Source organism: Varroa destructor, unplaced genomic scaffold (assembly GCF_002443255.2).
Source record: "Varroa destructor unplaced genomic scaffold, Vdes_3.0 BEIS01000003.1, whole genome shotgun sequence".
NCBI lineage: Eukaryota > Metazoa > Arthropoda > Arachnida > Mesostigmata > Varroidae > Varroa > Varroa destructor.
Genome location: NW_019211456.1, coordinates 48759412 through 48783681, shown reverse-complemented (window position 1 = coordinate 48783681; position 24270 = coordinate 48759412). Strand labels below are relative to the sequence as shown.

The 24270-nt window shown below is 41.3% G+C and overlaps 1 protein-coding gene across 8 annotated transcripts in view; it reads right to left on the bottom strand.

Moving 5' to 3' along the window:
* The window catches only part of LOC111246341 (patronin-like), a 100704-nt gene that overhangs the window by 32931 nt on the left and 43503 nt on the right, over nucleotides 1–24270 (bottom strand). For 7 of the 8 annotated variants that reach the window (XM_086984926.1, XM_086984928.1, XM_086984924.1 and 4 more), the window contains 2 exons: nucleotides 20365–20587; nucleotides 12173–12460 (listed from right to left, as the gene is read on the bottom strand). In XM_086984926.1, coding sequence (XP_086841052.1) covers nucleotides 12173–12460; nucleotides 20365–20587 — 511 coding nt within the window. The remainder of the gene's footprint in view (nucleotides 1–12172; nucleotides 12461–20364; nucleotides 20588–24270) is intronic. The other variant, XM_086984927.1, reaches the window with a different exon arrangement.

Sequence of the window (24270 nt, the reverse complement as noted above, 5' to 3'; positions counted from 1 at the left end):
GGCACCTATGGCATCAATTACCGATTGATATTATTGGCCACTGGTCCTGTGGGACCGTTTAGCTTCATAGAAAATGAAAATCGCTGAACGCTTTCTGTCCAAGCTGCAACATTTCAGTAGTAAAACGTCAAACTTACTGAAATTATTGTACTTCCCCCATACCGAAAAGAAAAAAACCTATAGATAAACTTCTGTCTGTATAAACACACAGGGTAACGCGTCACCGATTTCTGTTCTGCAGACCTGTAGCGTAGAGATCGTCATAGTAGCAAGTTAAATGCTTTGACAAGCATTTGATAGACAGAAGCGTCGTCTTGTTCTAATTAGCCCGAAGCAACAGTTATTGTCTATCGCGCACTCATTTTTGATAACCATTGCTTTTTTTGTTAAATTATTTTTGGCCTGCCATGAGTGTTGAGTTTCGCATGTTAAACTATCGCATTGCGCGTCTGTTTCGAACCCATTTTCCAAACGTAGCCCCGATACGAACAGCGATTTTTCGACATTGAGTATTGCTCTGACGTTTCATATTGTTTTTAAGCTCGAATGCTTCTTCTCGTCGTTATTCTGCGAAAACTATCAGTCAAGCAGATTGACTATGTCATCTATTGCGATCAATGATCGTGCGGTAACCGATACCTCGCGAATGAATGAACGCATGTATGAGTTAACTACGACTCATTGCGTAGGGTGGCGTGTGATTGATATGCCCAGAATTCGTACGTCGGCGGTTACCCGCTCCGAGTTGGAGTCAAAATTGAATCCGTTCGTCATTTTAATACAATGCCGACACAGGTCACTCGCTGCAAACGCAGAAAACTCATTAATTCTATAAATATCATTCACTGAACAAATTCACACCATCGGCTCGTAAACGACTCAATACTGTAATGAAACATCTTATAATTGCAAATCGGACACGCGGTCGAACGCTCCATCCGATGCCCCGAATGACGCTCAGCCATTAGAGGTCTCGTGGCTAGCTGTTCCGGCCGCCATCGCTATTCGAGTAGTTGTGACACCAATAATAAATGAATCTATTTTGCAGTGTGTTATTTTTTTTCTTCTGCCGCTTTACTCACGAAGTAAAACATTCATTGATTCACAACTATTTTTGTTGCTTATTGTTTCGATCGCTGCTCGCCACGCTGAAAAATACTTGACATCGAAACATGGCGTATAGTATGAATACGGTCACTGAACTCTCTGGGGCGTCCGATGAACGGCACCGTCAGAGCCGAGAATACCGCCAAAAGCCTCACAGCACAACGATCAAGAATAACGAAAAAGAACGTAGCATAATTTCGAACGCCACTGGCAGGAAGTAAATCTCGCATGCCCAGAATTATCAGTCTGCAGTATGGTGGGAAATTCGGCTTCCGGTTCGATGCAAGAAGTTGCCGAGAAGTGGAAAATATTTTGAGTATTAACATAGAGCTGCAGGCCTCTGTAATCGAAGTCACCGAAGCGTCAATGACAGCCTCCCAAAATATATTAGCAAACAATATTACAAATAAAAACAAACCTAGAGTACGACACTGCTTAGGAGGCTGAAGTTCAAACGTGCGTAATTAAAATCAATAGAATTAGTAGCAGAGATGCATCGTGGTGCAACGAAAATCTGTGCACTAAACATGTGTTAGTTAATTTCAATGTGGGCCGTTGTCGTATAACAGTTCAGTATATAAATAAATGGCGAACGTAATATTACCATGGTGTATACTATTACGTTATTCGAAATTATCACGTTACGTTTATAAATCTTTTCACTGCTAACTATAGCGTGCGTTATCTCACGGAGGTAGAATGATACTAAAGTGAGACATATATCCAATTAAAAACAGCGACGCTTTATGGGAACGCCTCGCACGAGTCGAGCCAGCAACGGGCAGAGTTGGATCGGAAAACAACAAAAAACAGTTATCATCGCTACTATTTTTATGAAAGCAGTAATAAAAGCAACAGTTAAGAGTTGTTAAAGACTCATGATTGATGGCCGGATTCCTAGATGCGTGACGTAATGCGATCGGGCACGGGGCCCTGACGGAATCAAATAGACACAATTATGCGAGCCAGAGTGAGGAAGAAAGGGGGAAACGCAGAGGAAGTACGTAACGACGAGGGACGAAAAGTGAAAGAAGCTATCTGCAAGAGAGCTATTACGTGTGGAGCTCAACTATATGGTTTTTGAGTGCATGATGGCGCATTCGATATATTTAGGTTTGTGCGATTTCAATTCGATTTTAGCTGCGATCAAGAAGAGCCACTGAATTTAGGTCCACAATTCAAGCATCCTGTACTCCCACAAATGTACGTTGAAGGTGCATATAGTATATGTTAGAGCTTCCTCTATTTGTTTTCTAACGGTGTCATTTGCAACAATAATTTTTATTCAAATGGCACCTAAGCTATTAACTAGTCACTTCTAAAGCTCTTTTGCGTAAATACCGTCTTATTAGTAATCGCAGGTATAAATTCAAGTGTCGCTTAATTCTAAGAAATTTTATTTTGAGCTGTGACGAGTCCATAACCACCAAAAATGCAAGTGCCTAACCAGAAGAACTGCTTTTCTAGACGAGTCATCTGACATTTGATATTTTCCGCTCAAAATAGCCGTTGGTTTCAATGGCACCAATTCGGGTCTATCAAGAACGGCATTTTCTGTCGCTTCGATCAACTTCTGAACCCTTCCTGCACGTGAACTCTATTGGGAACTTTCCGGTTCGCCTCTGAAACCTTCCTCGAATTTCCCGCAGTCACATAAACACCGACTGCACATTAGACTACTTTCGCCCAAAAGCAGCGGATTGTTTTTCCTCATGACGAGTTGGCCATTTTTTCGAGAAATAACTGGCTTTTCTCTAATACCAATGGCGGACAAGCGTATACCCGTTAGGTATAGGCCGCTCTGTCATGATGGCTCGACGAGTCGTGGCGTTCAACATTGATTCTAAAAATTTAATACAATATGCGCGCGCAGAAATTCCTTATGAGACCTGGACAGGTGACCTGCTGTAAAAACAATTTGCGCAAAATTTGAGTTGTGTCCTCGTTTGCAATGAACTCTGTTACTACAAATAGAATCGACTCATAAATTACTACGACGCGATTTAGGAATGATAGATATGGGAACAGATCCGAGTAGTGTTTTGCCATTACCACCGATACGCCCATATGCAAACAATCGAAGAGCTTACCGTGAACGCTATAGAAAAGCTTTAAACTGTGCGAGAATTGGAACGGCTGGAATCACAGTTTGATCCAGTGTATTTTCGATTGCTTAGAATAAGCAAATTGACATTAAACACCTCGGAGTATTAGAACTGGTCGGAACTGGTACAGTCAACGTCCGCGACGAAAGCCCTACGCGCATGCCCAAATTAAATATGACCCATTATTGAGCATCTGTCCTACTTTTTGTGGTTGTATGTGAGTGTATGCGCTATGTGTGTGAATGTGCGGGGTGTGTACTTGCACGTTCTATGGACCTTATATAACTGGTATAAATTCCAACTAAACAATTTTTCTCTAGGTAGATCGGGGGCGCAGCCTTCGCGATCATTCGAAGCGGAAAAGCCCAAGCCATGTTAGCGCGTTTATGGGGCACAACAGCAGTGACGAGCTGAAAAGATGTGTCACGCGTTAACGTTCCGCTACTACACCGAACATCACCGCGGCCTTATAAAAACAGTGACAAAATCAAGATAGAAGTGAACTGCAGCGACCATACGAGTCATCAACAATGACCATGACATATTGTAGCTCTGTTACCAAAGAATATTTCAGGAACCATAGAGAAACTCCCTGAAAAAAGCGCGCCTAGAAAGTTGGTTTGTTATTTGCTGATTCCATAGTGTAGTGTAATAAAGTGATACTTTCCAAGACAGCGTTCCATCGATACCCGGAGGGTAGCGAACGAGCACTAGTCGACTTAGCTAGCCACTGCCAGCTGAGTTTCAGGAAAACAACTACTATTGGATTTGTCTAAAAGCGCCGAAGACGACAACCGCTAACAATCAACGATATACGAAATAGTTCGACGGAGAGGGAACGAGTCAGTTCGTCACCCAAATCAGACCATCGATTCGACCCATCGGCGCGACGAAAATACGTCAATAGCCTCCGCGTCGGCCGTAAACATCGATCGTTTGAGAAATCGGTCAGTTATTGTTTGATATCCTCACGAGTGCAACCCGCAACATCGTAAGGATGTCAAACAATGACTGTACATTGGGCGCAAATACACACCTACACACGCATATGTAAAACAACACCAATGCTTGGTTATAGGCTATAGTTGTTTTGCGCTTGTGCATAGGATTTTGGACGCAGCTACTCTTTGAACCTGGCTTGATAAACTATCGACTAGATTTTTCCCTGACTCGGCGATGATGATCCTGATCCGGCAACGATCCAGTGGTAATAATAATGATGATAAGATCATCCTAGCAATCCGACGTAGACGTCCAACTTCTATCTGAAATAATATCAGTATTGTCGTTACTTTTTGTATCATTATTGGTGTAACGGCTCTATATAAAGCTGCTTGATTCGTCTTTTACTTGACAAACGAACTATACAGTTTGTAATGCAGCATCAACTGCCTTGCCATGCTATGTGAGAGGTGAGAGGGGTCTCTCCATGACTGAAACCATCGACTTCAATAACCTACGTCAGAAATATCAATGCTGTCAACCTTGTACGGACAAAGCCTATGCGTATGATTGTAAAACAGCAATACGGAACACGGCTGACGACAATAGAAGTAAAATCAGCGCAGATCTATTGCGATGCTCAGACTCAGAAAATAATCCATGCTTAAAACAAGCGTCGCGACATAAAACTCTTCTAAATTTTGATGACGATAAATACTACGGGCGACAAACGACAGCCACGAAACGCAAGATGGCTACCATCGTAGTTTTAACAGTCTACCAACAACACTAGTTTGGCAGAATCAGCCAATAGTTCGAAATTATGAGGTGAGGCTGTCGTTGTTGTGGGCCATTCGCTTGAAAGGCAGAAGGATAAGGCTCGCTAAATAGCACGTCAACGATGATGATGGCTGAGAAAAGGTCGGAGTAAAGCGAATGTGTGAAGATTTCAAGAGTCGGAACTGGTGGACGCAATGAGTACAGGAAGATAACGGATAGAATAGTTAGCGCCGCATTTCGCCAATTGTCGAAGACATCACAACAGCCCCATTCATTGTTGGTCGCTACAACGAATCGCCAGACCGAGTGGACGGAAACAGCGGCCAGCTACAGAGCTATAACCAATTGAGTTGACTGATATCTTCCAGGAAGAGTGCTCTTCTGTTTTACGCAGAAGACAAGTAGATTTGTGGACTAAATATTCATACGCGCCACATCATGCACGGCTCTAACTTCGTTTGCTTTTCGTATTGGTGTAATCCTGATCGATACTAAGTTCCGTTATCTGGGTGATTTAAAGTCCACTAATATACAACAACTTCTGGATAAAGGAAGTTAGTCAAGACACAGTGTCATCTTGACTTCAGCTGTCACGTCTCTTTGTGTTGTCACTCATCTTCTAAATACATCGGTGTGAAGGCATTGGCGGAACAGACGATAACAGGCGTAACGGCACCATGTCGTATACCCTGCGCGCGTCCAATGGCGCATCAGCAGCAGCAGCGTATGGTGTTGTTTCTGTTCTGTTAAAGAAAAGATAATGTGTCTTCAGACATTTTCTCGCAGACTTTTTCCGTAAACCATAGTCAAGACTGACATGGCACAGAGAGGGAGATCCGAATCAACGTGAAGGAATGATGGGACAAGGCGGTGGCTTGAGCGGTCTCCCGGCGTGCGTTGGCTATGGACACGAACCGACACACATTTCGGCACAAGGCTTGTGGGGTTTGGTTGAAACGATCGCTACACCGTCCTGCACAAATGAAGGCTTGCCTTGCCCTGCTATCGTGTCAATCAAAAGGGCGCTTACACGGAAACAAATACGTTGATGACCTAAAGAGAAATTCGCTTCTGTCAACGTAGGCTCTATTGGAAAGAAGAGTAACGCGAGAAAAAGCGAGTGGGAGAGAAAGAGAGGGATAGATGAGGGGTAGAATGGGGAGTATCGTGCGCAAAGCGTATGATGCTAAGTGAAACGGTCGTATCTAGTAAAAATCAGTGATTTTGGCATGCCATGCCACGTAATTCATTTAGCCTGACATAGGTAATAATTTAACCGGAGCTTCTAGATTGTTTTGCTAAAAAAGTAAACATTAGCAAGTAGCAAGCTCATAGCGGCTAATATTAAGAGTGGCTTTGCTTTATATATTTTGATAGATATTGAAGTAACGCTTCATCGGTACATAAAACTTCTAGAAGCAAACAGAACTTGACAAAACCAATTTGAGGAAAAAATATCTAGCGGTAGTGAAATTAATAGGTAATATTCTCGCGTATTCCAAAAATGCAATACAAGACAGCGTTTGGGAAATTTGTATTTGGCCAATGTAAGTATACGTTACGACCCGTCAGTGCAGATGGGTTTTACAATGCTTTCTGTTGATACAGACGTACCAATATGCAAACGCTCTGTACAGGTACATAGCTCATTTGAGTTGCTTGCCGGAAATCAAAATTTGTAAGACCCATCCATGGTTCAATCCACCACACTGATATAAACGTATCACCTACATAATCAGCGTACTTATAATTTGTCTCGTTTGTCAGGATATAATTTGAATAGTTGACTCAATTGGCGATTTGTTTATTCCTATTAATTGGCTTGTATGAGCGAATCTTGTTGTTAAGTATTGTTTAATCTTGTGCTTTCGGACTCTCAACGCGTTCATGATTGAATTGCGGAAAAGGACCATGTGTATCTGAAATACATATGTTTCCCTGTAGTTGTCGCATCCTCCTTTACTTCTCTATTGTCGGAATAAATATATAGTATTAGTTTAATTCCTATCGCACTAAACTGTGAATCAATCACTACAGAATGTCCACGAATTTTGCGATCCAAATGATTGCAGCTAGCACCTCAGTGCTCTTAATTGGCCTTAACGGACCTGTTACCCTTGTGGCCTTCGCAATGGCTAACCTTACCAATGCAGTTTTCTTTAACTAGTCATTGATTGTCTGTTTCGCCGGGATTTTTTTTATTTCATATACATTTTCGTTGCTACTCTGACAGCATAGTTCATCGGGGTCCCATTCCGTCGTCTGTTCGTCGTTTTGTCATGCTGCGAACGCTGCTGGTGATATCATCAGGTGATAACAAAGCGACAAATACGAAGATAACGGAAATTTTTGTTCAGAGAACAACAGTTGAGGCATTTATGTGCAAATGGCTCCGGAGCCGACTCGCTGTTTTGCTCGGCTCCGATGTTGCTCGTCGATCTGCTCTGATCGTATGGCGACCGCCTGATCTTTTTTGTCGGGCGTCAGGAATGACACCGTTACCGTCACCGTCGCGAACAACCAGCAGTAGCTGCCATTCGTCTTTGCAGCAAGAGCAGCAAATGGTATTATAGTTTTCGTACCGACATGACGCGTTTCGTTAATTCACTTGTCCACTTTGTTGTTTGTTGTTGGTGTTTCCGCTGCTGCTGCTGCTGCTGCTGTTGTTTCTGCTGTTGCTATTACCATTGCTATTGTTGCTGCTGCTGCTGCAGCTGCTGCCTGCCGTTTTGATTGACGACTAACTGAAGGCTTTCATTTCCGTTTGCCATAGTTAGACATAGAGACGTAGCGACCGATAAACCAGAAGCCGACAGTCTTCGTAGAACGTAAACACGTGAATAGAAATAGAAGAACGAGAAAAAAAAAGGAAAGGTGCCACAGTTGCACTACCCGTAAGAGCGCGTCCAGGCAGAATGCCACTAGTGGTGGACAATGGGTCAGCAGTTAATATAGTCGTCGTTTTTGTTCTCTTGTTTAAATTCGACTGATTACAAATAGAGCAACATCCATCGCAAGCAGTCTTCAGCCGAATAAAAGAACTTCAACGCTTAAGTTACGTAGCTCGTCGCCTGTATGATTATTATTGCTCGATCCGGCTGGCTGTCTGGCAGTCGAAGGCTGATATGGGTATGCTATAACGAAAAAGGGCTGTGAAAATTCCTTTCGAGATGTGGGTAAGTCGAATAAATAGCATCATCATATCGACTTAACTGATTATCCCACTGCTGGGCAATGGGCTTCTACAGAGACGCTTCCATTCTTAATATAGTGAAAAAGTTGATCATCAAATCATCGTAAACATGATAGATGTAGATATATAGATCATCTAATAAGAAGTTAATTATCCGGGCGGCCACTTCCGACCACGAAATGTGCAGCGATCGAGCAGACGGAAAAATGTAATGCCCAATGTCTGGGTTAAATCAGACGATGAAAGTAAAACGAATGATCTGAACCGATCGACTGCCTTGTACAGACGGCAGATCGTAAATTCAATCGATATTCTTTTCAAAGTCAGCACTTTGACGTATCATACGAAGAAGGGCGGATCTTTTAAGCCCGCGGATATTTAAAAATCGCAAAGAGCCATCCTTAAATGAACCTACATGGAATCTAAAGGAATCATCAAGGGGCTAGTAATATAGCAATGGAGCACTGGACTACGTATCCAATCTCGTCTATATATATATATATATATATATATATATATATACATACATACATTAACATAATCGAGCACAAGGGCTGCTGGCTAAATAGCCTGGGCTGCCAACTTCATGAAAGCATGGAGTAGTATATTGTAATACGACAGGAAAGCGAATAACTCGTGATACGTTAGTCGAGACAATGGTGATGTCAGCAGACTTCATCCCAGCATCACTTACTCCATCCTATGCTGCGTTCTGTTTATAATAGCGGACATTTTCCTATCTAATAATCTGCTTATTATCCACGTCTATTAGTGGCCATTTGCAAATAAGACGGCATAAAATCATACCAAATTAATACATACTGTTTTAAGTGCAGTCGTTCAAAAAAAACTATTATATAACAGAACAGAATATTCTAGTTGACCGACCATTATTTTACATATAAATACTAATATATGCAGTGGCCTAAACACAAAGCTTCTCATCGATCTGAGATTCATCCTGTCATGCAAATAGCCCAAAAAATGAAAATAGTTTTTTCTTCGCAGATCGTATTGCGCGAACGATGCATTCAGTCTAAAAGTACCATGATACCAAATGTGTGCAGCTGTAGACATTATTCTACTTACGCTATTGTGCATCGAAGGACTCAAAAGCTATGCCATACGTACTGACCAGTCAATCGCCGAGATAGCGGTAAAGCTCAGAAAACGAAGAGCTTGCCTATAAAGTACCGATACCAATTTCACTTGTAACAAGTCTACTGTTAATTCCAAAGCGCTTGGTTGAAAATGGCACGTCAAAACCGCCATCGTCTAATGGCAACGAATCTGCCTACGAACTTTAGGAACACATGCGAAGCGCGATACATTAGTTCCTGAGCGTAAACGCAATGCTTGTAGAGTATATTCGTCTGTGGCACTAGTCAACGGTGGTCCTGGTCATAAAGCACTTCATTTCAGTCAACTCTCTTTGCAGAGCTCGAGTAGTTGTTCCTTTTTGGAACAGAAGTAAGCAAGGACATTGATTGATATCATAACGGGTCCTGAAATTTGCGATCGTTCACAATAATACGCTCAAGACACCGACGAGAGGAAAGTGTCGCATATTTTCGAAGCTATAGGAAATTTCCAGCGGATGAAACCTAGTTAGTTGCAAGCATTTTCGTCGACAGAAAATCTTGAAAGCCAAAGAGCTTTGTAAATAGAACTCTTTATTTGTGCATGTAACGACATGCAAAAAATTGCTAGGTCATGCAATCAAACCCTCCTCCTAAGCTAACCGAATGATTTCCAGTTCTCATGCTCAAGTGGCCGTGCACCGCAATGTTCGTATCTGCCAATCTATTGAATTAATTTCATTAATTGAATTAATTAAGTTGAAAACTTAAATGCAATTAATTCAAATTATAAATTATTTGTATTGCTAATGTAATTGTATTGCAAAATGGTAATGGCAGAAAGAATCTCTTCGGTACGGACACGATTTGACTTTTTTCAATATTAACAGTATTTTTTTACCCGATCAGATATTTACTAGGATGATATTCCCTAAGTCACTTTTTTCATGAATCGTCTGATTTACAGTGAAAGTAAATATCGGCCCTTAACTTTTGCATCAACGAAAACGCTTCACTCCTTTACCTCGAGTATCCTTTCAAGGATTGATCTCACACTTTGAGATATCTTGCACCCTATGAATGACGTATTTGCGTATTTTCGTTTTATCTTTTCCATGTGCTCTTTGCTGAGATTGGCATCTCACAAGAGACACGGATATGACGAGATGCTACCTTGTCATGTAGCAGTTTGTATGTCGTGAAGTTACTTCTTGAACTTAGTTCGCGAATAGACCCCCCCCAAGGCGCAATCGATCGGGGCTATTGTCAAAACGAGCCCTCGTTCGTGGTAATGAATTTCAAATCCCTGCTAGTATATTTGGTCCTTGCATTCGTCGCCCAGTGGACAAGCGTTGATAGCTGACGCTCTTCACTATGACGGGTTGCCGATAGCGGGACGCCGGCGCCCTATAGACGAACGAGTCGTAGCTGACCAGATAAGAACTAGCAAATGCTATATCCTGAACAACAAAGACGATCGGGCTTTCCCAAATAACTGTTGGACGACTTGTGCTCGTTTTTGCATCCGATATCAGTGGTGCAACATATGCTTAACCTTATCGACAATAGCAAATATCCGAGGATGAGGTTAACAATTACTACTCGATAAGCGGCTAAGAAAGGGTGAGTCAGAAGATGACAGATTACGCAATGCCTTTAACAACTCGCTGACCTGACCCTTTTGTCTAGCCACGATGTCTTATTGTTAGCATGTTATTAACCTGCCTCGAAGGTGAGCCTCGCGATGATGCTATTATACCAGATATAAGCCATAAAACAAAAAAATCTACTGTGAAATCTGTTCGTAGCACGTTACTCAATGCAGAGTTGACTTGAAAATGTATCCGAAATAGGGCTCAATTTCAGCCGACTTCATGCTCTGATATATTTTTATTGTCTTCAATATGTATGTGACATAATAGATATCTTTTCACTCTTCGTTAAGCCTTATCCTATCACCAGATCAAAACTGTCTTTTTCTAGCTGGTTTGTCAAACATTGCTGAATAAAAGACGAAATAAATGTGCGCACACATAAGTAGCCGTAAATAGAAAAAAACTCGCACATCATAGCGAGTATTATCGGTTCCCTTCCATTCTGAAAGTTCGCTTTAAATGTGATAATACATGTCAATTAAAATAGACAAACGTATTTGGCCGATTGGTAAACTATTCAGTCACGAACGCATATGACTGTATGCCCATACAAGCATACGCGATGTCTACAGATGAAGCAAACAAAACGTGACAGAATCAACTGATAACAAATAATCTCATTATTCTGTCTAATTAGGAGTTTCAACGATGTTCTGGCAATGTTGGACCACGTCCGCAGTTTTATATCCATTGAAATCGTTGCTTTCCATCTTTGTACACACGCCTCTTGCGTGAAATCAAGCCTCTGCGACACGTTATGCCGCGCTTTAGTTTTCGTACCGAAACATCGGCTCGATAGGCTCGTAGAATATCGCATCATGTATTATATTACATGGAAAGATATTCTGTGCTAGTCCGTGATGAAGTGGCCCACTTTTTTCAAACGTCCCAAAATGTTGAGACCCGACGTGAAGCGCCGCATATCGCATAAGCGATAATGGTGAAGAAACACAAAGCTCAGACAACTTGTACCATCAGGAACGAAAGCATCGACAGTAATGTTGAAATTAATTATCTATCTGGATGGTGGTACTACATGAAAAAAAAAGCTGACTCATTATAGGTCAACGTATCTGCATACGACGTTATCTGTAGTCAACTGGAAATTGGACCAAGTCGTTAGAACAATATATGAAACAACTAAAAAATAGCTATGTTAGCAGAACAGATGTTAGACTAGGCAAGTCGTAAATACATGACGCGTAAAATAAACAGACACTATACACGATAAGTGAAAAGGTATTACATCTCCATATTGTTTTCACTAGTAATAAAAGTGATGATGATAGTCATGTCTAGGGTAGCACTTACCGGCCATGAGTGATGCGTGGTGCACGGGGGGCGCTCCATTCTTCTCGGCTTCCTCTTGAGCTTTGCGCAGCCGGTATTGTTCGAGGATGATCTCCCGACGTCGTTTATCGTCCTCGCGCTTACGTTCGGCCTCGTCTCTTCGAGCTTGTTCGTGCGCCCGCCTCATCGCTTGTTCGTTCTCTTTACGGAGTCGCAGTTGTTCCTGTTGTTGACGTCGTTTTAGCGATGCCATCATGATCATCTCCTTCCTACGAGCCATCTCGACGTCCGATAGCGACTTCCCATCGCCTATGAAAGCACCGCCGTTATCATTGTAATTATTATTATCATCACCAGCAGCCACAGCAGTACGTATATGATCATGGCCGTGGATGCCCATCAGGACCAAATCAACAGCAGATGCACGAGAGCCACAGCAGTTGCCATGGGAATGATTTTCATTACAACCGTCGGCATGGTGAATATGACCCAGCGAATCGTCGTTACATTTATTGCGAAGCGAAAAATCAACGATAATAGCAACGTTATTCGAAACGAAACCGAGACGCCGTGGAATTGATGAAATATTAATTGTCAGCATTAATAAGTCATCACGAATTGACGATACGCAGAAGTTTCCCGAATTTGAAGTTGACACAGTTCGATGATGTAGAGAGTAGATCCGACAGCATCGAGGTGAACAGCGTTCGGCGTTGTGGTCGACAACCGCGAGGGCACCCCCAACTGCGATAAAGTAGTGGCCATAGCCAAATGACTGAAGGGGCACAAAATGTTAGCCCCAACGATTGCGATTTTGATGAAAGGCGTAAAGGTACAAGAACAGAGACAATGAAACATCGAAACACTAAAGGTTGGTTTAAAGACTTGATAATCTCCTAGCGACGAGCTTGATATAGTGAGCGTCTCGGATAAGCCTTTCTCAATCCTATAGTACTTGAGCAACTTATTTCTAATAATTCTAATACAACCACATTATTTACTTCACACAAGCAAGGTGCTATTTCTTCGAAACCAGGACACAGGCATCACTTTGTGCGAAACAAGGAAATGTAGCGGTTTCAGTCTTGGATGATCAGAATGGCAGGCGATTGGCTACAACTAGTTCAATAGTCGAGCCATTAAGGATGTTCACACTCGTCTTTATACAATCCAGCTTGCCAGGCCGCAAATTCTGAACGGGGAAATTTTCAAAATTATTGTCGGTTCTCTCCTGGGGTTAATTACAGCAACGACTGTTGCTAATCATGCTTTTACGGCCTCAAGGGGTGGCAGTGAATATCGATATTCAGACACCAAAAAAGATTCCATATTCACTAGGCCTTGGCCGAACAACAAGCCCTAGCCGCTCGAACGGAACAGCCGAAGCAAAAAACAGAGGGCGGTATGTTGTCTGTTAGGGACGATGGACAACAGCGGCTTTTAGGCGTCGTTTGGTAGCGTAAAGGACTGACTATTGCATACATCAACGATAGAACCACTGCTGCAATGTTATGGTCAAATGACGCATATATTTTTTTAAATCAATTTTACTAATAGTAATTGATTGAGTGGTACCATCTTCATCGAGCGTCGCCCCCTATTATTAGTGGGTGGTCTGGAAAATTTCTTCACCATTAGGAGCGTTACCCATTCCATTTCGTCTTGTTGCTGTTACGCATTTGCTCATTAATACTTAACGATGGCTTTAAGTGAGAAAAATGCCTAAAGGCAGGTATGGCAAAAGCTCTGGCCGTTAATATTATGATTGTTATTATGTAGCACGCACAAGATCGTTAACTGACGACCACTAACCGACTTGAGGAAACATATGGCCCTTTTGTGTTTTCTAATTCCAACTGAATGAGGATCGGGAGTCAATCAAACTATCAGTTTCAATGCACTAAATAAAGACAACAAAGTGCGCGACAAAGAGCTCCCTATGCTAAAACTGTGACGCCTGGCATACGACAACCGCAAATAGTTCTGAATAGGTACACCAACAGCATCGGTGCTACGTCAAGAATAGCAGAAGCATCCTCACGCACCCCGAACAGAAGGATACCTCCAAACAACCCGATTCACGCAAGCTTCTAGCGATTGTCCAAGCGACGTCCCTGATCCAACGCTACCTTCCAGCTCGACCCTCAATCCTTCCGCCGTCGTCGGTAGAAAAATTCATACTCATCATATATAGTTTCATTTTGTGAAGGGACTAGACTTTTCGAGATAATATTGCAGCTTCGTTCGGTGCGTCTTGACTCCCTTCGATTACTAGCACTCTCAATAGGAACGTGAGGAGAGCGAACCGGAGCAGAAACAGAAGAAAAACAACAAGCCAATAAGAAACAGCAACAATGACGAGCATACATTAAAGTTACCCAATCCAAATGCTTCCATTTTTGGTTTAGCGATCGCAGCGCTCACTCGACTGCTATTCATATGTTCATAGCTGATAGTGGCGCTAGCGAGTAGTAAATGATCAGTATTAACGCCGATACGTGCACCCCGTTCCACGCCGGCAGTAGCGGTACACGGTTAGTTCCTTCGACGATCATGCGCCTGGGTTAAGAATTTTACTAGGTATCGGACTTGTGGCGTACAGAATAGATTGCAGTTTCTTGGTAGGAAATCCGGCATGCCGTAATATAATAGAATACTCCTAGTACAGGCGGCGGGCAAAGGAGTGCCAGAATGTGAGTGTGGAGAAGGACAGCCACCGTGGCCACCTCGACGACCGCTGTACAATATTGTAAAGGTATGTAACGAAGCTCCATTAATGCCCTTAACGCCATTTGCAGTGTCACGTCAATCGTCCCACACCAATATGGCAGCACGCGTTTGTAGAACTTATCATCCTAATTGGCCATCTTTTAAACAGAACACCATGAAATGTACGATTATTGAACAAGATTCAATAGCACCAAATGTCCTGTGTACACGTGAATATCCGTGCAAGATACGTGCTATCGTAAAAAAAATGTATGTGGCGAAGGTGTGTGAGATTAAAAAGCTATTTTATCAAATGAACAAACGTGCTACACTTTTTACATATTGATATATTTGTTAGTGCATAAGTATATAAGTGAAGCACAAGTGATATAGTAGTATTGACATGTATGTTATTCATTTTTTTCGTTTTAACACAACATTTACACTAGATAATGAGGAAAGCTTTCTACAAGATTCACAGGAACAATGTACAGATGAGGCATTCTAATGATGATGATAACAATGTAGAAATACTTCCATTCGACCAGGAACCACAATGGATTACAGCCAACGGTAATGAGGCTACTGATAATGCAAAGGCATCTTTAATATTGAGACTATTGTAGAAAGCCAAAAATATCATGGTTTCATTGATTTTAGGTGGTACATCCTGTACATGGCGATACCGTCAGTAAAACCAACACCGAATCTACTAATCGAACGATTGCAGTGTGCAAGATTAGAAGCAAATGTTTATTTATAACAATCTGAAACTTTTTACATACGAAAACAGGAAAATTGAATTAAAGCTGAGAACCTGGCCAAAAACTGGCATTAGCTTCAGTGTATCATAAGAAATTTCGTTTTCCAAAAAGTTGACGGTCCAGGTAACGTAGGTGGCTCTACGTGCAGAGACAAAAATGTCGTTACACAAATACAGATATCATTTCCCTGATTCTCAATGTATAATCGCAGCCTTATATTAACAATACTAAATAAAGGACAGTGTTTTTAATCAAGGTGAGTACGGCTTCAACTGAAAAAATCATACGCTATTGCCATAAACGAAGTCCAATTGTTGCATATATAAATACACAAAAGAACAGAAAGAAAGATATCTGCGGTAGACTGAGTTGTTTCTCAATGTGTCGGAGAAATGTCCCGGTTCAAAAGGACGCAAAGTGGTTGTTAGAGAGGTTTGTGATAAGCCTAAGTGCTACAGGTGACTTATCTATGGGAGAGCTATACTATTATCGTACTATCGCACTGTAATCGTATAGTACTATCGTATTATAGGAGACCATAACGATTACGTTGACTATGTGTCAATACACACTACATACAAACATAGCATATATAGCCATTGTTCTCTATGCTTGTCGCAGTGCGTTGCTAAGTCACCAATTTCTATAAATTTCAATTCAAGGAAGTCCTCACATTCAGTTATTGTTATTGTGTATGAGAACAGAGAGAGACAAACAGGAGTTATCCAGGCAGGCTAGTTGATGACACGAAACAAAACCTATGCCCATGTGTAATTCATAGAGTAGCCCCCCCCCCCCCCCCAAAAAAAAATTATGGGGGGCTACTCTATGAATAGTACCAAAAACAATTATAAACGAATTGTGAAAATCTTACCATATAAGAAAACGGCCCAGAATGGTTATTTGTTGTTTTTTTATCAGTGTGAAAATGTTCTATTAATATTGAGGCAGTTTCGGTTATACTACATGAAGAATACTTATCTAATATGCCTATATCACCGACAGTAAAAAAGATCGAAGGCGCTGCCCCCAGCAGAAATATATCTTTATGCGTAAAAATATATTTCTGTAATATGGAGGTCGAAAGATTACGCACGAGCTTTGAGACGTATGAAACTGCAATACGTTTTAGCTTACCTATAGCTTTTTATAAGATTCCTTACTCATATCTATGTTTTTGCCTATGGCTAATGTTACTGCCTTTCGGCCATTAAACACCAGACACGCCGCTGTTAAAACTCGATGAAAATATGAGTCAGGACGTTGCAATTTGTTTTGGATATACGCATACAACTCATCTCACGATTTGATTTGTCCGTTTATATATGCAGCCAGAATTTCCCAATTTTTTTTTGCTTGTCATTAAAAACAGACGAAGTCGAGCTGAAAAAGTGAAGGCTATTGGCAGCTTGGTAGATTACCTCAGGTTTTTCCTTCACAATAGCTACGAACAAATGATTTCTGCTTATTCAGTTAGAGTCCGATGGCTGCTGTATAGAGATATAGTGGTAAAACTAAAGAACTCCAAGAGGCCATCTTGCCATAGATACAAGAGCATAACATTCAGCAGTGATTTCATTAGCCCACAATTTGTCCCTTTTACTTTTGCCGTCATTTGGATCAAAAAAAAAGCAAAATCTAACAACAGCAAGATATTCATAGCAGGAAAGCTGCGAAACAAGCGCTCGAATCAAGTGCGAAGATGGAAGTGATTCGGTTCGGGCGACAAATAAAGGTTGGCATTCTCAGAAGAACTTTCCTACCATTCCGATCTGTCCTCTATTTCTACCCCAATGTTCGACAACGAAACAACGTATTAAACTCTCAGAACATTGAGCGGAATACCACTCGTTAGCTCCCATGTTACTTTCTATATACGAGCACGAATACTGTGCTACCAACGCACTTGAGACGCAAACCTATGCTGAAAGTATTCATAGTACGAAAGCCAGTAATAAAACAACACCTTTGCGACGGGCGCGAACTCGCGAAAGCGAAGATGATCGACAGCGTCTATGCTATAATAGATGTCTTTTTCATCTTATTATAGAAGATAAAAAAGAGTCGCGTCAAAGAGCAACTGTCGTTATGCGGCCTTCTATTTATATTGGTCATTGGGTACAGTATAAAGCAGAGCTATATGCTTGAAGGATAACGACTGCATATTACAGGAGGACCGGCGAGGGCATCGCGAACAACACAAAAAAAGTTTTTTTTATGTATGTCTGTATGTATGTCACAATCAAGAGACGACAGAGCTCATTGACTTCTCGCTGTCTATAGTTTCTTCTTTCTGCCCCATTGCTGCTAATTGCACTAATTAGCAGCGAACGCTACCAGTAGGGATCAAATATAATACTTTTACAGAATAACTTCATTGGTCATCAATAGCAACAGATCGTCCCAACTGAGCTTATGCTGTGCGCCTACGAAGGTCTACTGTACGCACGAATGCAGACATCGATAGGCATGAGGGACGTGCGCGCAAAAGTAAGACACAGGCAGGGATACGAGAAGCTCGATGGCTGGATGGCAGCTTGGCGCGAGTGGTTTGATTATGTATTTTATTGTTATTACCGGTTTCGGCTGGCTTCGATGGCTGACAACATTTAGAATAACATTGGGCCGCAAATATACATACGCGCGTATTTGATTATCATTATTGGTTATTGAGTTGCATCGATACAACAATTAGTAAGTGGTGATTAAATAACAATGTTGTACGAACCGCAAAACGATACTGTGCTTTTTAATTGTCTAGTACGTGCGTACACGGGTGTTCTTTAACAGATTTACGCATTAACGTTGTTCTTTATGGTAGTTTCCGAGACCCATTTTGTCTCACCCCTCATTGTACCTTATATACTTCGTTGGACATCTTTTCAGGTAATGTATTAGGGAGATATTCAAATATACGCGCAAAAACATTGCTGCGGTAGCAAACGCAGTTTCATGGCGTCAAACAAGCAAGACGGTTCAAAGTGTGTCTCAAAGGCCTCACATCGTAAAGTGCGCTTTTTTTCGAAATTATTTTCGTTCGCCCCACAATTACGTTGAATCATTAGCCTGAATATCATTGCACTTCCAAAACTGGTTCCTGTTCTGAATACAGCCCGTATATGCTTTGAAAGGTTTCAGACCTTACAATATAAAGTGTATTCTCTTACATACTTCTCTTATCAACAATCTTTTAGTTCTGACGAGAACCAGTAACTGCCAAATTTCGAAATACAGTCACAGTAAGGGTCAGTAAGTGTTTGGACTGAATAATACGAACTCCTCCTATACGGTGTACACTGACGCTCTGTCTATGGCGATAATCAATGATGATGATCTTTGATAGGGCTGTAAACATTAACAGCTCATAAAATTGAATTCCGTAAATGAATGTGATCATAAATTATTCCGTAGATCAAATCGGCATGAGTAATGATGTCCACAGCAAACCAAGCGGATAGATGCAATGCCTGTAGACAGCATCCGCAAGCTCATAAAAAAATCGTCTCAACTTATTTTATGATCGAATAAAATTACGACTGGAAGAGAAACTGTACTATTAAACGTACATGCCTCAACTTAGGGTAAAGGACGTAGCGTTTTTCATGTTCTATTAGCAAATTATCGATTAATTATCACAGATAAGCGAAGTGGCGAGCTGCTGAACTTCCGTGACTCCAAGCAAGACTCCAGCCTCGCACTTAAACTGCGTCAGCTGCCATTATTAAAAAGATACGATTACAACTCCGGCAATCTGACTCATCGTCTGTTTCAGCGGAAATACATAGAGATACGGTGACGTCAGGCTGCGTCACCGAAAACAACGAGTAAATTTACAAGGCCCAAGGCGATGACAGGGAAAAACAGCGACACTACCAGCCAATCACAGCTCAATCAAAGCCATTCTCAAAAACTGGTACAATACTGAATATAGCTGTCCTTAATATTTTGTTCTCTCTTGCACTAAATTTATCCAGGACCGATTTATTACAAATTAGCTACGGGACATTTTCAAAAGATCTCTTCAAACTCTACGCAAGGCTGGACTTATATACAACACTGGAAGACACAGTTGTCATCCACGTGCATTCTGATTCTTTTTTTTAACACTAAAATCTTGATACTGTTTATTTGTATTGAAGAACTATTAAGGCCGACGCCGATTAAGGTAAAACAAGATGAAGGCAAAACTTCGGAGCCCTCATTTTGCTACAAGGTTGGGTACGCTTCCGTTTGTAGTAGCTAGATGGAACCGTACCCATTCAGTGGTTATTAATATACAAACATAAACGAATCAGTTCGTGTATGTATTGTGGCCTTATGATCATCACACAATAAACTATAATAACTGTCATCATTACGGAAGCATTCATCTTTGTCCTTCGTACGTGATCGACATTCTTATTGTAACCCTCCGGAGTATCCGGCCATCTTTTTGACGTGACCTCTTATTTTGCAATGTCGAATGTACAAATAAACAGAAATAATCATTGGCGATTCGTGTTCGCGTTTTATCGTTGCTTACAGTTTTTTTTCCAGCTAACCTTTTTCACGTCGTATAGGCGAACGATCAACGAGTTTGCTGGTTGGTTATCATCAACGTTCGCTTCTATATTGTGTCATACATTGTAGTATCGGAAAAAATTGTATTGAATATTATAATTTATGCATTAGCTAGCGTTGACGGAAAAAAAAGCTTCACGGAAAGCAACATAAAAAATAAGAAAAACTCGCTTTTCTTACCGATGACGAAACCGTCGGCCGAGGGTTGGGTTTTCGTGACGGGCGCTGAGGCATTATCAGCCGTTTCTACTCCTGAGCCGCTTCGAATCGACGAGTCGAGACGTGTCGATAATCGCCTGCCCTCGGACTTGGTGATCGTCATTGAGTTAATCGTTGTCGTAGAGACCGTGGGCATTGACACAGGTCGAGTGCCCCCACATAGTGACGTGACTGTCGTATCGGCCTGAAACGTACAATGAAACAATCGAGACTCACCTTATCCCTTGCTATAATTGCACCTTTAGTCTTTTAGCAATGTTTTCAATTCTTTATGGAATCAACTTGGTTTATTTACTGGCGAATTATTCATGCCTATGAGAGCTTCGTCAGTCTTTTCGCTTCAACTCGCATTGTTCTATGATATTAGACTTAGATCCTATAAGGGCGACGTGCACTCTTCACCTCTGCCTTCGTGAAATTATCATCAGACGTGTTCTTCTTGATTCGTCCGCAGCATTATCATTAACGAGATGATATTATCAATGCGGTATGAAATTGTCGTATATCGTACAATAAGGACCAAAATTAGTCATTGACTCCAAGCGGGGACATGCATCAATGGATTTTGCATTATTCCAATAGAGAACTACTACTAGATGTGGTCATCAAACTTACTCCATTCTCGTCATCTTCGTAGATCCTCTACAATACACTTCTTAGAACAACTCGTTTTAGGTTATCTGTTGTGCGATTTAACGCAACTAATGGACCCACCAAGACCCCGCCTAACCTATCAATCTGTGACGCGAACCGTCGCGTAGCCACAAGACTAGGCTGAAGCAGTACTTATAAAAACCGAATTGTCTAGAAACCACAGCCCCGGTAAATCTTATGTGGAAATGTCGCGCGCGTTCATCGTCGCCATCACAATTACGAAAATATTTTAGTTTCAATAGCAGTATTTTCATCAGATAAGTAGTAAAACGTCCCAGATAAAGTGGAAGCCGATAACATATCCAAGAATCGATAACATATCCAAGTATTAGGAATTATTCCTACAATGATACAACTAACGGTATTGCAGGATTCGCTACTTTCTGCGCTGTTCCCTCCTACATTTTCTACACATGGTAGTGGTAGGTCATATGGAATGGTGTACCAATCTGTCCGGTGGTCATCTGTATTTCTAATATTCGTATGCTTCCTCTAGCATAATTGTTAGTTCTGTTTGTTGCCGTATCACGGTATTGCTTCTCGGTGATTCGATGCGGCCACAGAATGGAGCAACTTTATTGGAACAGAAATAAGGTAGGAGTAAAAGGTATTAAGCAAAAAAAAGTTCAGCCCGGTCAGATACGTATTCAATAGCGTTTCATCAACGTGACATTTGGTGGAGAACACAACCTAAATGGACTACAACAGCCGGGGTGTAAGCAAACCCCACAAAGGGCATATTACGGTACCATGTCTGTCCTAACGATATTTTTAGCTAGTTACCCGAAACGGCACGGAGGCATCTTGTATCACATTTTGTAAACTTCCTCACATGTGCAATGGATAGACGGCAGACCGTTCAACATTGGGAACTGTTTGCAAAGATCAGTCATTATCGAATTGTTCCGCGCTGGGCAAACGTCCATCAAGAACCAGACTATAGAAATGAATAGCCGATTCACAGAAGGATATCGATAGCCGGTTGGGCTATCCCTGCAGTGGTCAAACGTCTTGGAACTTTAATCGTTTTAAAAGCGTTGCTTCTTTGGGAGTTTTTTTTTTACATTTTTTAAATTTTAAATTTTTTACATGTAGCATGTTCGAGCATCCATTTAACGAGTTTACGGCAGTCAATATCGCTTGATGCACGACTGTACGCAGAAAGTTATCTGCGGATTAAAGAAAGAATATATTGAAAATGGGCAGTTAGTGATTTAGGTTCCGAAATGAAGCCGTAACTCCGGTGGACGATGCTTTTATTAAGTGTACTGAATGTCAAAAATGCACACATGGAAAAAATTACGTTGAAATATCATTTTACGTTTACATGGAGTCATAGAAATAAAAACTAAAAAGGAAGTACAATTTAGGCTCACTATCCTGTAGACATAATTACTGAAATTACATGATGTTACATACGTAGAAACAAAAATGGTCGCTTTAAGTGATACCGAATCCAGTCCAATCAGACATCTAGTATTCAATCTACATATGCAACGGCTTTGATTTAGCTGTTTGCCTCCTCTCCACCCGCCGTTACATTACTCATTATTCATGATTTATGCATAGTGCATTGTGATTTTTGCTGAATTCGTGTTCAGTGCTAAACATTAGCAGCGGCGCCTTTATGCAATTTTATTAATTTATAATTTTGCATCGTGATTATAGCAAATAAGAATGGGGTACTTAATGGCGAGATGATGCCTTTACTCACTGATATTTACATGTAGATATTTTTGTTTTCTGACATCGTCAATTCTCATGGATGTTTAACACTGAGCATGCTCTGCTGTAATATTTGATTTGTTGACCAGGGGGATGGGCTTCGGTCGCGTTCAATTATTAGAACCAAGTTGCATCACCATTTGAGTAGTGCTCATTTTGGCAATTTACGAAAGACGATATTTCGAGTGCTCGAAGAGGAATCAAAATCCTGCCCCAGCCAGATAGAGCCTCTTGTTTTGACAGTAACACGTTCTGCCGAATGCGTCTCTCCGTCTGATATATAATTAAGTGAACAAAAATTTATTGCTTCTGCGCTGAAGTTTAACGTAACAGTAAAAATCGAAGATGCCCTTCCCACGAACAGCTTCCAACGATTTGCTCGAAAGAAGCAGTTCACTCCAATGGAACTCAAGTGTAGCATCCGCTACTTCACAACCGCGTTATAAGGTGACACTATTTTTGCATGGACGAAGTACGAAGAATCGGAACGAAACGCGAGACCTTCAAATCGGCAGAGCGAACAGCAGCACCTGCTCAATCGACCATTAGTAATACATTACTCGATCCAGTTCGGCGGTGACCCTCGCTCACGCACACAGACGGCAACGTATCGAAAATATTTAGCAAAAGTCAACAACAATAACATTTGTAATTAACGAGCTCTGTATCGTGAACGGCTAAATAAGCAATATATTTAGATCATACGAATGGAAGAACCAACAGAAAACACTCGGCCTCTATTTCTCTCCTAGACATGTAGCGCCAGCTAGCGGACAAGTCCAGCCAAATAAAGATAAATGCTGAATTTACCAATGGACAATACGATTGACTTATAGAACGGGAAAAAAAAACAATAGAGATCAAGAGCACCAAGCACAACGATTCGATGCCAATGAGCAACAGCCAGTGCTTGCCACACCCGGAAACGTTTTGACGTCGTCAAAGATATTGCAGTTTCAACGACGAACAACGAGAAGAAGGTATGTCGTTATCGTGTCCGACCACACCTTTCTCGAAACAGATTCACCGAAAACCTATATGTTATTCTGTGTATATATATATATATATATAACGATTTTACTAGAACGTAAAGCGTTCTTTCTTCTTTACAGTAATGACTATCGTAATTTAAAACTTCAGCTTATCCGAAGCAGTTGCATAGCCGCATTATTACTTATATTCGACTGGGCCATAACAAACTTAGCGAGTAACACTTGGTGATAGACCAAGCGCCGGTTACCGGCAACATCATATACCATTTAACAGCAACTAACGACACCAAACGCCGCCAAACCATGGGTATTAGCAGACGGTGTAATGTCGAGCTTTTGCCGCCGAATTATGATCTAATGTAAAGAAACATTTTTAAAATCGTCGACTAGTTACTTCAGGTAGGCTACCAAATTTTTGCTTATAACGTATAGTAGCGAATGTTTTGTAAATACGTCAACTAAATATTTGGTAAATCGTTTATAGGTACGAGAGGAA